This window comes from Cheilinus undulatus, linkage group 17 (genome assembly GCF_018320785.1).
Source record: "Cheilinus undulatus linkage group 17, ASM1832078v1, whole genome shotgun sequence".
Lineage (NCBI taxonomy): Eukaryota > Metazoa > Chordata > Actinopteri > Labriformes > Labridae > Cheilinus > Cheilinus undulatus.
Window position 1 is genome coordinate 37,794,367 of NC_054881.1, and position 20,129 is coordinate 37,814,495.

At 40.3% G+C, this 20,129-nt stretch overlaps 2 protein-coding genes across 3 annotated transcripts; one reads left to right on the forward strand and one right to left on the reverse strand.

The window, feature by feature from the left end:
* Positions 1 to 1,115: 1,115 nt before the first annotated feature.
* wdr91 (WD repeat domain 91) lies at positions 1,116 to 15,220 on the reverse strand. 2 transcript variants are annotated; one of them, XM_041811615.1, is made up of 18 exons: positions 15,144 to 15,220; positions 13,489 to 13,625; positions 13,024 to 13,203; positions 12,743 to 12,950; positions 12,451 to 12,533; positions 11,982 to 12,091; positions 7,973 to 8,108; positions 7,257 to 7,457; positions 6,620 to 6,816; positions 5,941 to 5,995; positions 5,739 to 5,834; positions 5,271 to 5,365; positions 4,653 to 4,806; positions 4,377 to 4,485; positions 3,220 to 3,332; positions 2,771 to 2,878; positions 2,500 to 2,589; positions 1,116 to 1,418 (listed from the first exon to the last, which is right to left on the reverse strand). In XM_041811615.1, exons 2-18 carry the CDS (start codon positions 13,609 to 13,611, stop codon positions 1,254 to 1,256), a joined length of 2,223 nt encoding a protein of 740 aa, XP_041667549.1. In that variant the 5' UTR covers positions 13,612 to 13,625; positions 15,144 to 15,220; the 3' UTR covers positions 1,116 to 1,253. The 2 variants fall into 2 exon arrangements, with proteins under 2 accessions (XP_041667549.1, XP_041667548.1); XM_041811614.1 differs by having other exon boundaries at positions 7,937 to 8,108.
* Positions 15,221 to 16,725: 1,505 nt separating this feature from the next.
* On the forward strand, positions 16,726 to 19,119 carry LOC121525688 (sperm-associated antigen 16 protein). The gene is made up of 3 exons (XM_041811796.1): positions 16,726 to 17,649; positions 17,886 to 17,990; positions 18,475 to 19,119. Exons 1-3 carry the CDS (start codon positions 16,726 to 16,728, stop codon positions 19,117 to 19,119), a joined length of 1,674 nt encoding a protein of 557 aa, XP_041667730.1.
* Positions 19,120 to 20,129: the final 1,010 nt, after the last annotated feature.

Consider the following 20,129-nt stretch of genomic DNA (forward strand, 5'->3'; position numbering starts at 1 on the left):
CAAGGGGAAATAATGAAAAGAAAATAGTGAAAAGTGGTTAAAAAGTGACAAAAATGGCTGGAAATGGACCAAAATGGATTGAAGAGACAGAAGTGGGCAAAAACAGGTTTAAAGAGCCAGATTAACTTGTAAAAACAGGTCAAAAAGTGGCAAAAATGAGTTCAAAGTGGGGAAAATGGCTTAAAGTAAAACACAGTTGCAGAATTTTTTTATAGGCAAAAATGGGTCAGAGAAATGCAAACAGGTTGCAAAAGTGGATGGAAAATGGTAAAAAGCTGTTAAAAAGTAGCAAAAATCGGTATACAGTGGCAAAAAGTTGTAAAAATGGCTAGATGAAGTCGAAAAATGGGGTTCGAAAGTAAATTAAAAGTGGAGAAAATGGGTATTGAGTGGGAAAAAGTGGCATAAATGAGCGGAAACAGTGGTGGAAAGGGGTTAAAAAGCACCAATTTTTCCGATTCAGCATGCATGCATTGATGCCATCAATAAATCACAACTGTGGAGGGCCCATTCACCGGGTTGAAAAATGATTTTTGTTGTTAAATCTAATTGATTTTGACTTATGCTGTATGAAAATAAATGAAAAGATAAAAAGATTCCACTGGGCACTAAAGACTGGAAAGTAAATGTGATGTCCAATAATAGATCATAAATGAACCATAGAAGCCCAATGTGACATAAGTAACATCTCTTTTCCTTGAAATTAGGGAGAGGATATCTTTAAGTCAGTTGTATACAATCCACTGAGTCTGGGCTCTAAAATCTTCTGCCAAATGGTTTTGGAGGGTCTAGTCAAAGTCTGAACTTAAATCTGACTGAGATGCTGTGGCATGACCTTAAACAGGCCGTTCATGCTGTAAAAATCTCCAAAGTGGCTGAATTAAAACAATTTTGCAGAGAAGAGAGGGACAACATTCCTCCACAGTAATGTGAAAGACTCACTGACAGTTATAATGCTTGCTTCAGTTGTTGCTGCAGAGGATGGAACAACCAATTATTAGGTTAGGGGGCAGAGACTTTTTCACATAGAACCTGTAAGATTTTTCTAACATGATAAATTCAGTGAACAGGAAGATTTATGAACTAAATCCTCAAGAAAGAATCATGCTCTCTGCTTCACTTTCAGTTTGATTTTATTGTAAATTTATCTCAGCTTTGTAGGTTTTGATAATGACATTCTGAATTCATCAGACTATGTTAATGTGAAAACAAAATAAAAACTCTGACGACCTCTGAAACCCGGCTGTCTTCACTCAGGACTTCTGTGCCAGGAGCGTGCTTAGTTTGATCTTTCCGTCCATGGAGGCGGTCAGGCAGGTACCGCAGTCCACCGCTGAGCACCAATCAACTGTCACCACTGGAGCTTTGTGCCCGCCTAGTGAAAGCACACTCTCCAACGCTGGCTCCCCATTGGTCAGCTGGAATAACAGGCATAAGAAAAATGCATGTTAGCAAGTTGAATTATTTTTATACTTTTAAAAGAAAATATTCACACTGATGCAACAAGACAAGAAAAAACATAAAGAACACCCTTGAGTAAATAAAAAATATTTTTAAATAAAGAAATTACATGCATTAAAGTCATTTTGAAGAATCCAATTGAAAGTACAATTACTGGCTTACATTTAAGGTCTTATAAACACCATCAAAACTTAAAAAATTAACACATTGGACATGATAAATGTAAAATCAATGCATTATGTCTAAAAAATGTACTTAAATGGGGGGCTTATTTAACCGTTTAGATGCATTATTGCAGCTTGATGCTAAAGTCAAAAGACATCTGCACCTTGTGATTGCAAACATTTCACTTTTTCCCATATTTTCATTATTTTTTGACCCATCACAAGGTTTTTTTCCTCAAAAATGTCAGCTAATTTTGTAGTTCTCAGTTCTCCCAGAGTTGTTTTGTTACTTTAAAAATAAAAGCAGGATTTTTTTATTAACAGGAAGTAGAGTACACATGGTTTTTGAGAGTACAAATTACTGAATAAAAGCACAACAAAGAACTGCTTCTTAAGAAAATCCCTGGGTTTATTAGCTAACCTTAATGAAGTTACTAACAAAGAGAAAGCAACTGAACATGAAAAATGTAAACGCTGTCTCATTAACCTGCAAGCATTTCAGTGAGTCATTTTGTACATGCACTCCTGCATAATTCTTACTGTACAACAGTGTTAAAATTTGTATATGCAGTTACAGTGTCACTTAGCAGATGCTTTTATCCAAATCAACATGCAAACGTGACATAGACAGGTGTTCATGGCATCAAAGAACCCGCCTAAGGGTCCACACTGGGTACCATTTGTGCCCAGACTGGGACGCAAACCCCTAGAATCATGTATCAGAGCCAGCGATGTAAACTGGCCTATCCAGCTGTTTCAGCCAGAGTAAGAATACTGAACCAGTCTCCTATTTCTAAGCCATAAATAATCTAAACTAATAATAAATGATCAAAATATCAGATGATGATGAAGGTGAAGATGAAGGTGTATTTACTCTGTATATGAGTCCTCCGGTGCTCGAGCAGGTCAGGACGTGCTGTCCTTCAGAGTCAAAGGCAAAGAGTCGACCTCGAGGAACCTGAACCTGAAACCACAGATCATTAACTCATTTATTTAAGACGCATAATAAAATCAATTCATCCATGCCCCCTTTTAACTCAGAGTTAGCTGGAAGTATCTCGCTGTGATTGAACCCCTAAATGATAAATCAAACAGATAAATAACTAGAAAGGAGTGCTGTATATTTCTGAGGAAACAGCTCTCACCTGTTTGTATCCGCTGTATCCTGACAGAACGAAGGGTCCCGTGGCATCCTGAGGTAAAACCTGCTCTGACTGCTTCACGCCACACCGATGGATGTTCCACTGGATGAACTGAACACACCAAAAAACATTTACAGCCTACTTTAAACTGCTGTGGTGGTTTTTCTAATACGCTGTGTAGAAATGTTTGTGTACTACATAGTTACAAGATTTGTTTAAAAGTGAGCCTGTCTGCTTCTCTTTACATAAACATATGACACAGCAAAAACTCAGAATATAAATAAATAAATAGCCAAAAAACAACTGAGAGTTTCAGCGCTGTGCTGACTTAATGATCTCACTGATAAAAGCATGGAAAAAGCTTTTTATGTTGCTTTTGAAAGACATGTCTGAAGAGGATCTCTGGACTTCATGTTGAAAATATCAGAGCTCCCAAAAACACAAAAACAAACCTTCCCATCCTCCCCGATGCTGAAGACAGTGTTTTCATCGTAGCTGAACTCCACGCTGTAAACTTCTCCGTCATGAGCTCTCCAGCTCATAGCGCTCTCATATCGCTGCATATCTACAGAAGACAAAGAGGAACGTCAGATTAAAGATCACAAGAAACTCAAAATCAATTATGAATGTAGAACTATGTTTTATTGATGAATAAGTGGTCTGTTAAATGTACTGAGAAAGCTCATAAAGATATTTAAGGCTGATTTAACTGTAGGAAAGAGTGCATTTAAGTGTAATCTTTACAATTATGAAGATCAACTTTGAAGCTCTATTCATAGATATTGTTAACTTTTCAAAGGCGATGGATTGTCCAGATTCCCTGTCTGTCATCAGTCGGGCTATTTTGCTTAGCTAATACACTGGTTTCTAGCCAGAGAATGAATGGACCAATAAGCACCCTCTGAGGAGGAAGAGGTGTCAGCTACAGGTGTGGTTTAGCTGGCGCGACGCAAGCCTGTAAACAATGGTTCCAAACTTTTTTCCTACAGGACCCCTACTCATCTTTAAGAAAAACCAAGCCCCCAAGGCTAACTTGGAAAAATAAACACTAATTTAAATAGCTTTCATTGACAGAATCCCAGCATAATAGGCCTGCATACCTTGTTCTTGCCAAAAGATCAATTTATAAACTACTCATTGATATTGCGGCATAACAGGGAACAGGAAAACTGAAGATGATAAAGAGGATTTGTTCATTTTTAAGAAAAAATTGAAATTTTCAAGTTTATAAAATTGTGTTTGTAATTGTTTAAAATTGTAAACATATGAGGAAAAAATAACTAAAAAACACTTTTAAAGTTGCTCAATTACATGAACCAAAGTTAGAAAAATCAAACTGTGAGGAAGAAAATCAGACCAGATTAAGGCATTAAGCCTGATCAAGTGACAGTTCTTACCAGGACGGCCCAGTATGGACATACTTGGTGTAGTTGCTGTAGTGAGACTTTTTCTATATCATAAGAATACGTTAACGTCTACTAGGAACCATGTTTTTTTATGTTTTTAAGAGTGAGGTGACAAACTTTTCTTTCTACCTTGGATGTGATTTTGAGCAAAAAAAAAGATAAAATTACAAAAATAAATAGTTTCCCCCTAGATAATCACTGACCGAACAGTCTGATGAATCCGTCCGCCGCTCCTGTCACCAGCAGGTTTCCGTTATGATTGAAGGCTGTGCAGTTAATGGCCACTGGTTCAGGTTCTAAAGAGAACTGGACCTGAGATGGACAGAGCAATGAATAATAAACCAGAGACAAGAATCACAGACCCTAATGTCATTAGTTAAAAGTTCAGGTACCAGTGTTAGGATGCAACAAAAGCATGGCTCAGTCTTGCCTGATAACTTAAAAAGTCAGATGAATAATTCACAGGTTGGTTTGTTCACCTGTTGTTTGACCGTCTTGGTGTCCCACAGCAGCAGCTGTCCTGACACCGGTATAGGAAGTCGAGGAACGGCGTCGAGGCTCCCTGATCGGCTGAGAGCTGCAGCTGAACAGACAAAGGAGGAACCACTGGGACTGCAGGCTAGAGACAAGATACTAGCACACATAGGATGGAAATATCATTATTATTATTATTAACAGATTTCTTCATGGCAAAATCTTGAGTGTATAGGTTTAATCCAGGTCTCAATTTATTCTAGCCAATGACTTTCTGAATAAAACTCCTTGATATCTATCATCAGCCAATGGATTTACAGTCAGAGCCAATTCATTGGTAGATCAGGGGCATTTGCTCTTAAATGGGACATATTTTACTCTTTTAAGACATATATAGGGCACAAGTATCTTGTGTTTTATTCAGAATCCTCTTTAAGGAAAAGTTTGCACTTAGACTGCGTTAGACTGCGTCACATCTCCATGGCGAGACATGAGAGTGTTCCTCCAAATGTTGAACAGTTTTTCATGCAATGGTGATGGCATTTACTACTTGTGTTTTTGGCTACAGTCCTTAAACGTTACACACATTTCCAATACTTCACAGATGAGACGGACAGGATTACCGTGGATGAGTTTCATCGATGTTCATCTCGTAAAGATTCTTCTTGGCATCTGTATCGTAGAGCCGCACTGTGCCAACACCGCTGCCGAGTAATAACTGAGAACACAGAAATTTTCTTATTAACTAAATTCTGACTCACGTTACCTATAAAATGTTACATTCACATATTTTTTTTCTGAGAGCATGCTTTAATCAAATACATTGCTTTATTTTAGTCTATTGCCTTTTGTACTTTATGTTTCAGCTCTAATTTGCTGTATATCATCCTGAGTATTCTTTTATGTTTTGTACAAACAAATATAGTCGGTTTAAAGACAGACATTTATTTGAAAAAGAAAACACCCTCACTAGAGACAGTTTAAATGTGAATCACCTTCCCTTCATTGGACATAATCACTAAAAACACTTGATTTTGCTTCCAATATTTCTACATTTATTAAATATGCAGAATTTTTGTTCTTGATTGTACCAGTCTGTCAGGTTTGGTCGCCCACTCAAGAGACAGCAGAGGAGACTTGGACATGATGGTGGCTTTGGTCTGCATGATGGGGTTGAAGGACCAAACCTAGAGAAGAGGATGAAGAGGGCTTTAATGTGTGTTTCGTGTAGTTATTGTACAGGTATAGTTTTCTAAGTTTGTCCAAACCAACCAACATTTGGTGCAGACTCACCTTGATGACTCCGTCTACGTCCAAACTGGCAACACGGCGACCAGAACTGTCAACCCTGAGAAAAAGGAGGAGAAAGGATGAGTGAGAGGAGAGGATGGTGTCTATTACCCCATGCATTAAAGAGGATTTATGTGCATTTTGAGCACTGAAATTAGTTTGATATCTACTAGTTCAGACTGCTTACAGAGGTGGTCTAGGATGCCTTCATCAAGACTGAATTGATTATGTAGACCCAGAGCATACTGAAATGCCTGATCTGCTATATTCTGCAGGTAAAACCCAAAGCATGGCTTTATTTATGTCCATCCAGTTTAGCTCAGAGTGATGGGAGTTACAGCTCCTTTCAAAGATCTTTTCCTTTCAGATTTGGCCTTTTGGCTTCACATCAGCTCCTCACTTGGTCTCTTTGAGCTTTTTACTCTTAAAATAACAAAAAAGGAAGAAAAGAAAAACGTCTCTGAAACAGGAGCTGACTCTCGTTGCTCTTAAACGTAGCCATCACTTAGAACTCAATGAAACATCACAACTCCCTCAACTTTTCTTGCATTGGTATGCAAATGCCAGAAATGCATCGCTAATGCAACATGTAAACAGGTTGTCTAACAGGTAACATAAACATGTCTCCTGAATGGATTACTGGTGATTTATCACTTTAAATATCAGTCAAAGTGAACCAGACCTGCAGTGCATGATGGAGGAGTGGTGTTCTCCATACTCCTCCTGGCTGAGTTTAATAAAAGGCTGTTCGGCTGGCAGACCCCCTCCCTCCACTCCTACTCCTGCAGAACTCTTGGTGGAGGAGGAAGACTCTGGAGGTTCACTGGGGGTCTCTGTAACAGGCTCTGTTTCCCCTGTCTCTGTCTTCTTCTCTGGGGCCTGAAAACAAAATGTGGAAAGATATAAATGTTAAAAATTCACAGTCACACTAAGTATTTAGAAGACAAAATTCTAACATATTTTAGAGACTTAAACATGAATGTTATCCAACAGTACAACCATGAAAATAACATTTTACAGCTGGGCAAAATTAGCTAATTTCCAGTTTATATCAGGCCACATATTAGGGGGTTTCTTTAGGAAATAGTTTGGTAGCACCGACTCCAAGCATAAAAGTTAATTCTATTTCATGACTCTGTTTTGAAAAGTGCTGTATAAATAAAGTTATTATTAGGCTGCCTTTTAGTTCTTATTTATTGTAGATGTCTGGGAATACTATCCAAAAATGTTAACGTCTCTCCTATTAACACTTACATAAAAGACGAATCACTGGTTTCGGTTCTGTTTATAAAACCGTTGTGATCCCGCCCTTCGTGTACCTGTGATGGCGGTTTAGAGAAAAGCTCCTTCCTCTCTTTCTCGTGCTCCTGGATCCTCTTGTGTCTGGCGTGTGCCGGTTGGCTCGTTGACTGGTTTATGGACTGCTGGGATTGCTGGGAGCTCACAGGTTCACTGGATGTTGTCTGGCTCAACATCGGTTTCACCTCCTTGGATTGGACCGTCTCTTTGGACTTCGCAGGCTAGAAAACACAAATCAGTATTAGTTACTGGGGCTTCTTTGGTGAGATATGTTCATGGGATCCTTCCTATCAGAGGAAAGCATGACTGGAATGTTTGTATCGTATCTTAAAAGAGTCTAAATCAACATTTAAAGTCTGGGGAGGCCGTACCAAACCATTTAAGGATGGTGGTTCGATTGACTAAATCACAGACAATAAATTGAGCAAATTAGTATAATCTTCCAACCTGGCACACCTGATGGCCAGTGCAAAAATAAAATCCTGTTTTTTTGCAGAGAAAAATCAGCAACTGCAGCCACACAATTTATGTCTTTCCTCACCAATCAGTCACAGCGCTGGAATACTGATTCTTCAAACATCCAACCCACTATAGAGTTCACACTTTGCCAAACTGTGTACTTTTACAGCTGCTGTTTCCTGCTTTCAAATAAATTCAGTTGTATGTTTTCAGGCTGTCATAGTGGTAAATTTGCTCTCACTGGATTGGTTGGTGGCTCCTTCCTGCCCACTGCTACCTGGCTTGGCGAGGACCCCGTTGAGATTTGAGGCGGTTTCCCCGGAGTGCGTTTTCCCTGCGGTAGGAATGTAGAGAAAAAGTTTCTGGAAGGAGTGGCGGTGGTGCTGGCAGCCCGTGTGCTCGACACCAAGTCCCTGTGAGGATGGAGAGAGAGCAAAGAAGAGGGGAGTTTAAAAACAAAACACTGAATAATGAGTACGAAATAGATCCAAGATGAAACCTAATAATTGTCCAAGCTCTCTTCATAAGCAATGTAGAAAACAAGCCTGTCGCATCTTGCAGGAAGTCACCAAATGCCAGCAATAGAAGAGGGGAACAAGGACAGTACCGCTGGGTAGAATGCTGCAAACCATCAGGGTGGATTTTCATGTCATAAAAACAATGAAGACTTTGTGCACTACGTGCTGGCCAGAGTCAGATCTGATTAAAGATAATGGAGAACCTGAACCCAGGCTACCCACTCTTTATTACTACATACACTCATGATCAAAATTTTAAGACCAGTTGAAAAACTGCAAGAACTTACATTTTGCACTGTTGGAGCTTAAGAAGGTTCTAAGTAGAGCTTCAAAATGCAAAAAGAAGAAATGAGGGTGAGACAAAAAAAAATTGAGTAAGCAATTTATTGAAAACAACAATTAAACTGAAACAGGCTGTTCATCAGCTGATTAAAAGTTTAAGATCACAGCCTTTAGAAGCCAAAATCTGCCCCAAAATGTGGATTCAATGTCATTTTCTGTCAGGTATTCACACTGTCATGACCTCCTGATGGCAAAGGCAAAAAAAGCTTTCTGTCTTTGAACATGTTTAGATGGTTGAGCTGCATAAGCAAGGCCTCTCGCAACGTGCCATCGCTGCTGAGGTTGGACAGAGTAAGACAGTCATTTTGAATTTCTTAAAAGATCCTGAGGGTTATGGAACAAAAAAGTCAAGTGGTAGACCCAAAAACATGTCACCTGCGCTGAGCCGGAGGATCCGATAGGCTGTCCGTCAAGACACGGGACGATCCTTGACCCAAATTAAGGCCGTTACTGGTGCCGACTGCAGCCCAATAACCATCAGATGGCATCTGCTTAAAAAACAAAAAAATGTCTTCAAAGGCCTCCTCTCCCTTAACGCCACAAAATTGCCTGTTTGGACTTTGCAAGGGAGCACCAAACATGGGACATTGAAAGATAGAAGAAAGTTTTATTCTCTGATGAGAAAAAATGTAACCTTGACAGTCCTGATGGCCTCCAATGTTACTGGCATGACAAGGAGATCCAGCTTGAGATGTTTTCTACGCGGCACACTGGAGGGGGCGCCATCATGATCTGGGGTGCTTTTTTTCCTTCATTGGAACAATGGAGCTTCAGGTTGTGCAGAGGCACCAAACGGCGGCTGGCTATATGGAGATGCTGCAGCGGGCATCCCTCATGACTGAGGGCCCTGATCTGTGTGGTAATGACTGGGTTTTTCAGCAGGACAACTCTGCAGTTCACAATGCCTGCCTGACAAAAGACTTCTTCCAGGAGAATAACGGCACTCTTTTGGACCATCCTGCGTGTTCCCCCTGACCTAAATCCAGTTGAGAACATTTGGGGATGGATGGCAAGGGAAGTTTCACTCATTTTGAGTACAAGAATGTTAAGCAAGTCATGATAGGGCTGTAGATCTCAAACGGCCCCTTTTGTAGACCACTACTGTGAGATGCCACGTTTGCCAGAACGGAATTACACACCAAAAAATAATGGAGCTACCTTGATAATGGAGATACGTAGCTAACATAGCAAAAGCACAAGCTCATGGAGCTCATACATATCTATACTAATACAGCCACAAATTTATAGCTACTTAAGCTACCTAGCTATGTTAGCTTTAGCTACACTAGCTTTAGCTACATTTGCTAAAGCTCTCCTTGCCAAAACTAACTGCTAACTGAGTTTGTTTATACATAAAGTTGAATTTAAAATAAAATCTAAAACTAGAAATATGTTGTCCTGGCAGATTATGGCACTTTTATTCTGACAGACGGTGTCTCCCATTAACAGTCTGCACCAGGACCGTCTGAGATCAATGGTCTGCGACCAGACTGTCTTGGAAATCGTGTACTAAATATTTAATTTTTGTCATTCCGACATCATGCAGGAAACACAAAGCGCCTGGTAAAAAAATTTAATGGCCGGTAGATTTTTCAATCCACTAGCCACAGTTGAAGTTAAGCTAAAAAGCTATGCCAAAAAGTTAGTTTCCAACCCTGGCTCACAGGCAACCTGAGCCAGCAAAGGACTGTGTCACATTCAGGACTCTGAAGTCAATCCAGGTAAGAAGCTGCTGGTTAGTCACATGACTAGACTCATGACTTACAGCTGATTTTTGACTGGGGCACATTTACCGGGCTCCTTAAATCTTTAAAGACAGCTTCACCACGTGCCTTTAAAATCCCTACTTAAATTCCACTCTATTAAAAAGTAAAAACAGTGTGCAACCCCTCATTTCCACTAACATATGTGAGGAATGTCAGTATATTCTTAGATATATGAATGTTGCAGATAAAGTGGACTTCTTTACAGACAGTTTAGAAATCTGATAGTCCTAAACCGTTGGGAAAAGATGGGTTTGTTTGTTTTTTACCATTCAGTAGTTTGGTATGTGTTTGGAGAATAACCTTGACAAAACAGGAATAATGTCGCAGGTCAAGATGAGTGAAGAAGGAACATAGCATCTTTTGTGAAGTATTTCATGATAATTAACAAACAAAGGCTAAAAGGTCTCAGGAAAAAGGGGTAAGATCTTGGGGGGGAGGGTATCGAACTTCAGAGCTTTTCATCTGAACTCTGAGACCTAAGGATGTCCCTTACTGGACACTGTAGGGGCACATTCAGGATGAAAATCACTACAGGGGGCTGGATCTGGCAGATATCCCAGAGAGGAATTAATGGATCTGTGGTCAAATCTCCTCTGTAACCATGTAGAAGTGGAAGCGAGGGGTTCATATTCTTGTGTGTGTTAAAAAAAGGTATACGGACAAAAAAACCCAACAATTCATGAGGTGAATTGTTTATTTGGCAACAGCAACCGCATCACATCAATGAGAAAAAATATCATAAATACTGAATAATTAACAATAATTTAAATTTTTAAATAGATATTTTAGTGGAATCAACATAATAATCAGTTGTTCTTCGTGCTTTAAAGTGCTTAAAAATCTTTAAAACTTTGACTTCAGGATAAAGGTTAAAGATGTTTTGGATAAAAACACAAAACATTTGTCCAAAAAGTTAAAATGTTCTCATGTCCTATCTCCTTAATCTGCTCTCCTCTCATTAAAATGTCTGAGTAGATGTTACACAACAAAAAACATTAGTATTAAAGCTCTCCTGCTGGTTTCAAACATCTGATTTCTTCTGCAAAGACTTGACTTGCTCACAACTCCTATAATTCTAGTTTTCAGTTGCATTACCAACAATCCATATCAGCATGTCTTCCATCTATTATCTTCTAAAACAGAACACTTATGGTTTGTTATTTTACACTGTGCATGTCAGGACTTCTTAAAATACAGTATAAAACCACGACAACTAAAGCAGTAAAACTATTAATAAATAATTCACGTCATATCCTGTGTTTGGCATTGAGTTATTAAAGACCATTCAGAAAGAAAAAAGTGCAATAGGCAGCAGAAAGTTGTGCTTGATTATTACTTAAAGACAGTTTTATAGAGAATATTCAAAAATGGCTGCCACCCGTAACAACATCTTTCCACATAAGTGCTTAAAGTTATTATTAACGGATATCAAACAAAACAAACAGCTGATAAAAACATAAATAACAATGAAAGATCTTGGATGAACCAATGGAGCGTCAAACAGCCCATAAATAAAAATATAAATCACTAAATTTAAAAGCATTATCCCGCTGACAGACCCTTAGATTAAGAGTCTACATGAACGCTGTAAAACAGTCAGAATGGCAGCCATCTTGTTTGTAGTCAATCAGAAAAGACAGAGATGGTGTTAGTGTCTCACAGCTCAGTGTCTCCCAGACGGTCCATGTTCTGGACGTAGACCGGCAGCTTGTGGTGGACCACCTCGTCTCCGTCCCTCTGGTCCCGGTTTTCTGTCTGCAGAGCGAACAGCTGGATGAGAAGACGGGAAAGAAGGGTCAGATAAAACAAGGAGAATATTTATACCTACAGACTAACCGAACCGCACTGATATAATTTAACAAACAGGAAAGTAAACAATACGGGTTTATGAAATTTGACAATCATTGCTTTCTGTTTTTATTTACATTTAACACAGTGCCCCAACTTTTTTGGAAATGGGGTTGTAATTGTTTTATTACTCCATTTTTTATCATGATGGCATCAATTCAGACTAAGCCTCGTGTGTAGATTTGTTAGCACCTCTAAATTAGATTTCAGTAGTGAAAGTTTTTTTTCTAAATATCCTTCTTTTCTGCAGACGGATGATTTAGAACAGCGTTATTTCTCACCAGCTGTCGGAGCTGTTCATTTTCTTCTGTCAGGCTCGTCGTTCTCTGAACTTCAGCATCAAAACTAAGCAGGACGGGCTGGGGTGGGAACAGTTAAAGACTGGAAACCAGCAGGGTTTAAAGGAACAATAAAGTTCAGCAGGAGAGCCAAGAAAGGGCCACACAGCTTCGTCGGCGACTTCAATAACTAGACTAGGCTAAACTAGATAACTGGCTTTATGCATTATACCTCATCAAACTTTAAACTGGACGTTTTAGTAAAAAGCTGGACCATCAGAGCCATGAAGGATATGCATACACTGGAAGAGGACAGATAGGAAGTTATGAAGAGAAACCAGGAAGGTGTCGGCCCACTGGCGGGAGAAGTACGGAGAGAAAGCGGAGTTCTGCTCGGGGGCGGGGATAAATGGCAGGATGAACCAATCCCTCCACTCGGCCTGACCCTGCAGCTCGAGTGCCTGCTTCTGGAAGAACTCTTGAGTCTTCTCCAGGTTTCCTTTCTGCAGAGACGAAGAGAGTGTAACCTGTGGCTCTGTTTTAGTTCTATCTGCCATGTTAGTGTGATTTCTGTACCTGGATGGTGTTAATGACATAATATCTGTACAGGCTTGTCCGCAGCTTGTTGACGGTTGATCTGTAAACGTCCTCCAGTCTGCAGAAGAGGCGTCGGTCCAGGTAGAGCCAGTACTCCTTCAGACCGAACAGGTCGAAATTCTGGACGAACTGCTGCAGCTGATCAATGATTTTATCCACCTGCAGACAGAAGAGGATTTAGATTAAAGCAGCCATTACAGCCTGATTTCCCACCTGGTGGCTGATGCAATCTAAAGGAGCAATGTCTAGAATTACTGCACTTTTAACTCATTTATACCAAACAAAAAGGTAGAAGTAAGTTAAAAAAAACACAATTCCACCTTGGAGACAAACCAAAAAGAGCTTGTTATTAAAAACAGATGCATACATTTAAATTAGGGCAGGAAATTTAACCAATAATAATAAATAATGGTAAATGTTCATCCAGGTCTCCATCAGTCCTACCCTGAAGCCTTTCTCCTTGTCGGCCTTGATCTCGATGTCGAGATTTTTCAGCGTGCTGGTGAATCCTCGGTAGATCAGATACTCTCTCACGTGTTCATCAGTCCTCTCCACTGCAGACCCCATGGTGACCTTTGACCCTGCAGGCCACAATATAGCACACTTTAAAATACAAACATGAGGAAAAACATTGTTTAGCATCGTTCTGACCATCTAGTTAACCTTTGTTGATCACAGAGATGTCTGTTGCAGTACGGGATTATTTTGTAAACTAAAGACTGCCATAGAGCCAAGATAAACTTTGTGGGAATCTGATGATAAACTGGATTAATACCATGTGGGTTGAAGAGTAAATTTAAAATATTTCCCAGAAGCCGAAAAGAATATATAACCCACTCTGTGCATGAAACTCCCAGACAGAGTCAGTGGCGAGGGATATTGGCTGTGCATTGTTTTGGCATTGAAAGTGATGTTTTTCATGCCAGTGAAGCTTGTTAAAAAGGGGCAGCCCTGTGGAGCCCAACACACTCCAGGAACATGGCTGCATGTATGCAGAGGAGTCAGAATGTTTGATTTAGATTTGTTTCATTTTGTTGGATTCATTTAAAAATTATTGCCTTGATTAAAACAGCCCTAAAATAACACAAAAAGCCGCATTGATGCAAATCCAATAGAGGTGGATAAATGTTGAAAAATTTAAAGTCAGCAGTGGAAAAATGACAGACATGAAAAGAATCACTTCTAAGCTGATGAATAATAAGATATGGATTAAATGGATAAATAACAAAATAGATAACAGCTTTTAAATGATGATAGCATACTTAGTAGTCAAAGTTAATCTTAAGAAACCAAACAAAAATCACCCTAACTTGAAAACATCACATGTATTTATGAATTCAGTCCACAACAGCAGACTAGTTTGCCTAACTTGCACAAAAACCCCATCAAAACCTGCATGTTAGTAATCTGGTGAATTAAAATCACATGTCAGCCTGACATGAAGTTAAAAACATAAACTATCACTTCATAAAAAGCTCGTTTTGCATGTCCCTAAATAACATGGACATATCATACTGAAATCTAAAGGGTTTTGTGGTGATGTGTCTTCATTCCTCCTTTTAGCTGCCAAATCCTTCAGAACCAAACTCCTTTTAAAAACCACAGAAAACAGGAAACACGAATACTCATTGACATAGATATTTTACTTCACAACCTCAAAAGCACCAATCTGTGACAGTGTCATACAGGCATATTCAGTAAAATCGAACATAAATGCATTAAAATTCAAGCTTTGTTGGAGCTCTGTTTTGTTTGTAACGGTGTGTACCGTCAGTGCAGCGACTTTGGTAGGCGTCCTATAATATCACGATTTTCATAAAAACACAAAAAACTTAAATCAGATGGATGCCGAATAAAGACGTAGACTGTCTTCAATCAACATGACCATTCAAACATTGCTCAATCAATATGTATTTACCTTAGCAGCCAAATTCATTGTAAATTAAGTGGATTTTAAGTAAAATGCGGTGTGTTTGTGAGTGACAAAAAGGAAAAATGACCGTTTAAAGACAGCATTAATGCACTAAATGTTATTAAGGATCATGCTGATGCACAGAGCTGGGTTTAATAACTGAGGTAAAACAAAGAAAATTACTCACATTAAAGCCCGAAGTATCTTCCTGTTGTGCTTGCTCTCTGACAGTCATGTGACGACTTTAGATGACGTAGAGGCCAGTGTCGGAGGTGGCGCGCCCTCTGGTGGCCAACATTCATACCCCCGTTTGAAAAGAGAGCAAAGGTCCTAGACCAGGGGTGTCAAACTCAGTCACAGGGGCTGGATTCTGAATTCAGGACTAACCTGAGGGCCTAACAGGGTCACCTTTTTGACCATAGACTGTCAACCTTGTTTCACCTTTGATAAAATGTGGAAAAAAAAAAAAGCCTTAGCACTGATGATAAACGATTTTGACATTTAAAAAGTTATAAAGGTAAGTTGAAAGGCTCACAATCTGAGAAAAGTAAATTAATTAGTTCAAAAAGGTCAAAACATGAAATTCAAATTGAAAAATAATGTTTTTTGGGGCAAATTTAAAAGAAAGAAAGTCAAAATAATGAGTTTAAAAGGTCAAAATATGAAATAAAATTTGTAATCATGAAATTAAAAGTCAAATATGATTCAAAATTTTAAATTGTGAGTCTAAAAGGTCAAACTATGGGATTATGAAGTCAAAGTTTGGATTTGAAAATATTAGATAAAATACAAAATAATTAATTACATTTTTATCAAGGCCAGATTTGGCCCCCACGCTTCGAGTTTGACACCCCTGCTTTAACCCATATTTTATTCACAATAAACATAAACAACATATCAGATGTTGTAACTGGGACAATTTACAATTTAATGAAAAATATTAGCTCATTTTGAATTTGATGGCAGCAACAAATCTCAAAAAAGTAGGGATGGGGCAACAAAAGGCTGGAAAAATAAGTATTACTGAATAAACAGGTGGAGGACCATTGTGGAAGTAATTAGGTTAATTGTCAACCAGTCGGTAACATGACTGGGTATAAAAGGAGCATTTTAGAGAGGCAGAGTCTCTCAGAAGTAAAGCTGGGCAGAGGTTCACCAATCTGTGAAAAACTGAGTCTAAAAATTGTGGAAATTTCTTCATGTTTCTCAACATAAAATTGCAAAGACTTTGAATATCCACCCATCTACAGTTCATAATTTCATCAAAAGATTCAGAGAATCTAGAGAAATCTGGCAAAATGGAAAACTGTTCAGTGGTCAGATAAATCAAAATTGAAAAATATTTTTTGAAAACATGGACGCCGTGTCCTGTGGACTCGAGGAGAGGGACTATCCAGCTAGAACTGAGCAGCTAGGATCTGACATCAGACAAGAACGGGACAACATTCTTCTCCCAAAACTCCATCAGCTGGTCTCCTAAATTCCCAGTTGTTTACAGACTGTTGTTAAAAGAAGAGGGGATTCTAAAAAACAGTGAACATGGCCCTGTCCCAACTTTTATGAGCAACAGAACCTTCTAAAGTGGACTTCATTATTCATTAATCTATTCAAAGGTATGTTTTCTTTAAAAGTTTAATCCAGAAAACAGATCAGGAAGAACAGTCTAGGTAGAGGCTCCCTGAGTCGCTATGGTAACAGTGTAACACTCAGCTGTTCTTCATAGAGCTGCCATGGCAACATGTAAACAAGAATAAGACAGAGGAGACAAAATGTCAGCAATGAGCAGAGAGAGAGCAGAGCTGGTAAAAATAGAGGAGAAGAGGGAGGAGGAGAGGAGTGATGAAGAGGAGGAGAATTATGGGGAGGCAATGAGAGAGTTTTCCTCCTCCACCTCCAGGAGAAAACCTGAACCTCCCAGACTACAAATCATCCCTAAAGTCCCGGAGGTGGTGGATGACTTCCTGAGGAACTTCCTGCACAGACACGGGCTGAGGCGGACGTTGAGCAGCTTCGAGGCCGAGTGGTACGGCTCGGCTCAGAGACTCCAGACCGAATCTCTGAGGATGACCTCTACAGGTGTCTCCTTCATCCCTGACGCCCTCACTCACAAACAGGTCCTCCTCAGTGAGCTGCAGGAGGTCCACAGGGAGGCCGCGCTCCTCAGAGAGGAGGTGCTGGCCACAGGGGAGAGCCTGGTGAGGATGGAGAGGGAGAGAGACTTCCACCAGCTACAGTACAGACGAATCCAGGAGGAGAAAAAACAGCTGATGGAGGATTTTAAAAAGCTGAAGAAACACCTGGAATCCTACGAGCCGGCGCTGAAACAGCTGGATGACAAATATCAAACAGCTCTGAGGCACAAGATGCTCATCAGTTTGGAGAAGGAGCGAGTCAAGAACACCATGAATCTGGAGAAATCGCGAATCAAGAAAGACAGAAGCATTAAGAGTTCTGATAAACCAAAAGACAAATCCACTATCACCAAACCTCCAAAGAAAACGGAGTTCCCAGACCCTCACCTGGCCCAGGTGAGCTTTCAAACATGCAAGAGTTCCTTCAGCCTGTCCAGCTCCATCAGAGCTCACGACCTTCCAATCAGCTGCATCGACCTCCATCCACGGAAACAGATCCTTGCCACCGCCAGTGATGATCAAAAATGGAGGCTGTGGGCGCTGCCGGTCGACGGGGAGAAGGTCAGAGGAGCCTTTTTTGTTGTGAATAAATAACAAATGGATGTCACAATAGCAGATTTATACATGTAGACATCAATTTTTTCCTTTTATGTTAATTATATAAAAATGTCTTTCTTCTAGTTTATCTGAAACTCTGGCCCCAAAGTGTCCATCAAGGAAAAACTGGCCCATGTACAAATGTAGATGATGACCCCTGCCCTACAGTTTCTTGGTTGATGTGTCATTTGTGTTGCTAGGTTGGTCAGATGGTGCTCACAGGTGATGGTCACTCTGATTGGCTGTCTGGCTGCTGTTTTCATCCTGATGGAGCAAAACTGGCAACAACCAGCGGAGACGCTACGGTAAGTCTGCATGTATTAAACTCATATAAAATAATGGGCTGTAGACTCTAGCAGAGTCATACTTGGACAAAATCCTCTCTGGGACGTTGCTGTACAATATTTTCCAACTCCATCGTACGTGTTGGAAAAATGCTGTCCTGTACTCAAAGAGATTTCTGTGCTTTCTCCTATCAGAACCTTCAACTGCATCTGTCTTTTACCAAAGCACTAAACCGAAATTCACTGGGCAGAGAATTAAAACATTAAATGTTTTAATTCTCTGCCCAGTGAATTTGCATGATGCAACCCAATATCTAATGCTTGCATGCTGTTATGATACTAGTATGAAGCTTGCATGGCTAAAAGCAGAATAGAATCTCTGTAGTAAAAAGATGATAGTTCATGTAAATGCTGTCATTTTACACCCAAAACATGTTTCTCCAGATTCAGTTGTCATCTTTCTGCTTTCATCCTGTCAGTGACTGCTCATTCGTTCTTCCTTCAGGTGCGTCTCTGGGATTTCTCCCGTGGTTCCTGTGTGCTAAACCTCTCTGGTCACACTCAGCCCACCTGGAGCTGCTCCTTCCACTCCTGTGGTCACGTTCTAGCTTCCTGCTCCGCCGACAGAACCATCAAGCTTTGGGACATGAAAAGAGGACACTGTCAGCTCACGCTGCGCCGCCACACTGCCTCTGTCAACAGTGTCTGCTTCCTTCCCTTCTCTGACCTCCTCCTGAGCTGCTCGGCTGACAAATCCCTCGCCATGTGGGATGCCAGGCCTGGAGTCTGTGTCGCCACCTTCCAGGGTCACCAGTACCCGTGCAACCACGTCGCCTTCAGCCTGGCAGGAAACATCACTGCTTCCTGTGACTCTGGCGGAATCGTCAACCTGTGGGACATCAGGAAACTGTCAACAGCAGTGGCAACCGTGGACGCAGGACCATCAGCTAATCAGGTGGCATTTAATCCACAAGGAAGGATTTTAGCCACTGCCTGCAGTGATACCCGGGTCATATTGGTGGACATGAATTCCCTCGGTGTGAGCGGTTTGATGGGACACAGTGATGATGTGCAGAGTGTGACGTTTGACCACAAGGGGGAGACTTTAATATCAGCAGGAAGTGATGGGATGGTAAATGTTTGGTCATGACAAGTCTCGACTCAAAAAGCAGGTACAAGTGGAAGTAGTAAAAACTGTAGCTCCACAAATGGCTCCAAAAGTCAGTCAATCCCTACAGAACTCAGTTTTGAAGAAATAAACCACTACTTTTTCCCATATATGTGATTATGCATTTATGAGAGTATGCTTCATTTATCACTTTAGAATGGATAAAAATGAAAGACGGATTAGGCACTTCAGGGGGTGAACACTGTCAAATTCTTCAACACCACCAGCTACATAAAATTTTACAGGCACTTGTGTACCTCTAGTTGTGATCAGTAACCCAACAAGTCAAACTGACTGTTTCATATATCCATGGATGTATTTCTCATTTATCTGGGAAACCACCAACACAAAGAGTTTGGAAGGGGCAGGACTTTGCAAAAAATTCTCAGAAGGTGATTGGATAAATGTTCAGTTTGTATCATTCATTACAGACCAATCAGAGCAAAAAGACAGAATAAGGTAGCAGGCATGTGCAGCTCTGGTAGTAACCTGAGCTCGACAGTAAGGCACAAATGTCAGTGGTGGAGCTTGTTGTTGGATAAAACTCATGCGAAAGCTGGTCGGGAGAAGTGCAAAAACCGCTTCTCCACCAAGAAAAGCTTTCAGTGTGGTTCTTTGTTTTTGTGCTGCCTAGATCTGATATAAAACTATTGCTAAAGCTGCATCCAAGCTGATAGCTTCGCTAGCAGCCATCACTGCTACTGGCTTGCAATAAAACTAACCCCCACCTGTAACAATTGCAAACCCATGCCAAAACAGGCTGGGAGAAGAGTGGAAACATCTTTTGTGCAATGAAAAGCCTTCCTCTCGTTTTGATAGAGATACATAGCCTAGTTTGGATAAAACTACATCCAAGCTAATGACTCCACCAGCAGCCATTGTATACACTGGTTTTCATTGTAAACCCATGCCAAAGCAGGCCAGTAGAAGAGTGGAAACATCTTTTCCTCCATATGGAACTCTCAGTGTGGCTCTTTAGTGTTGTTTTACTT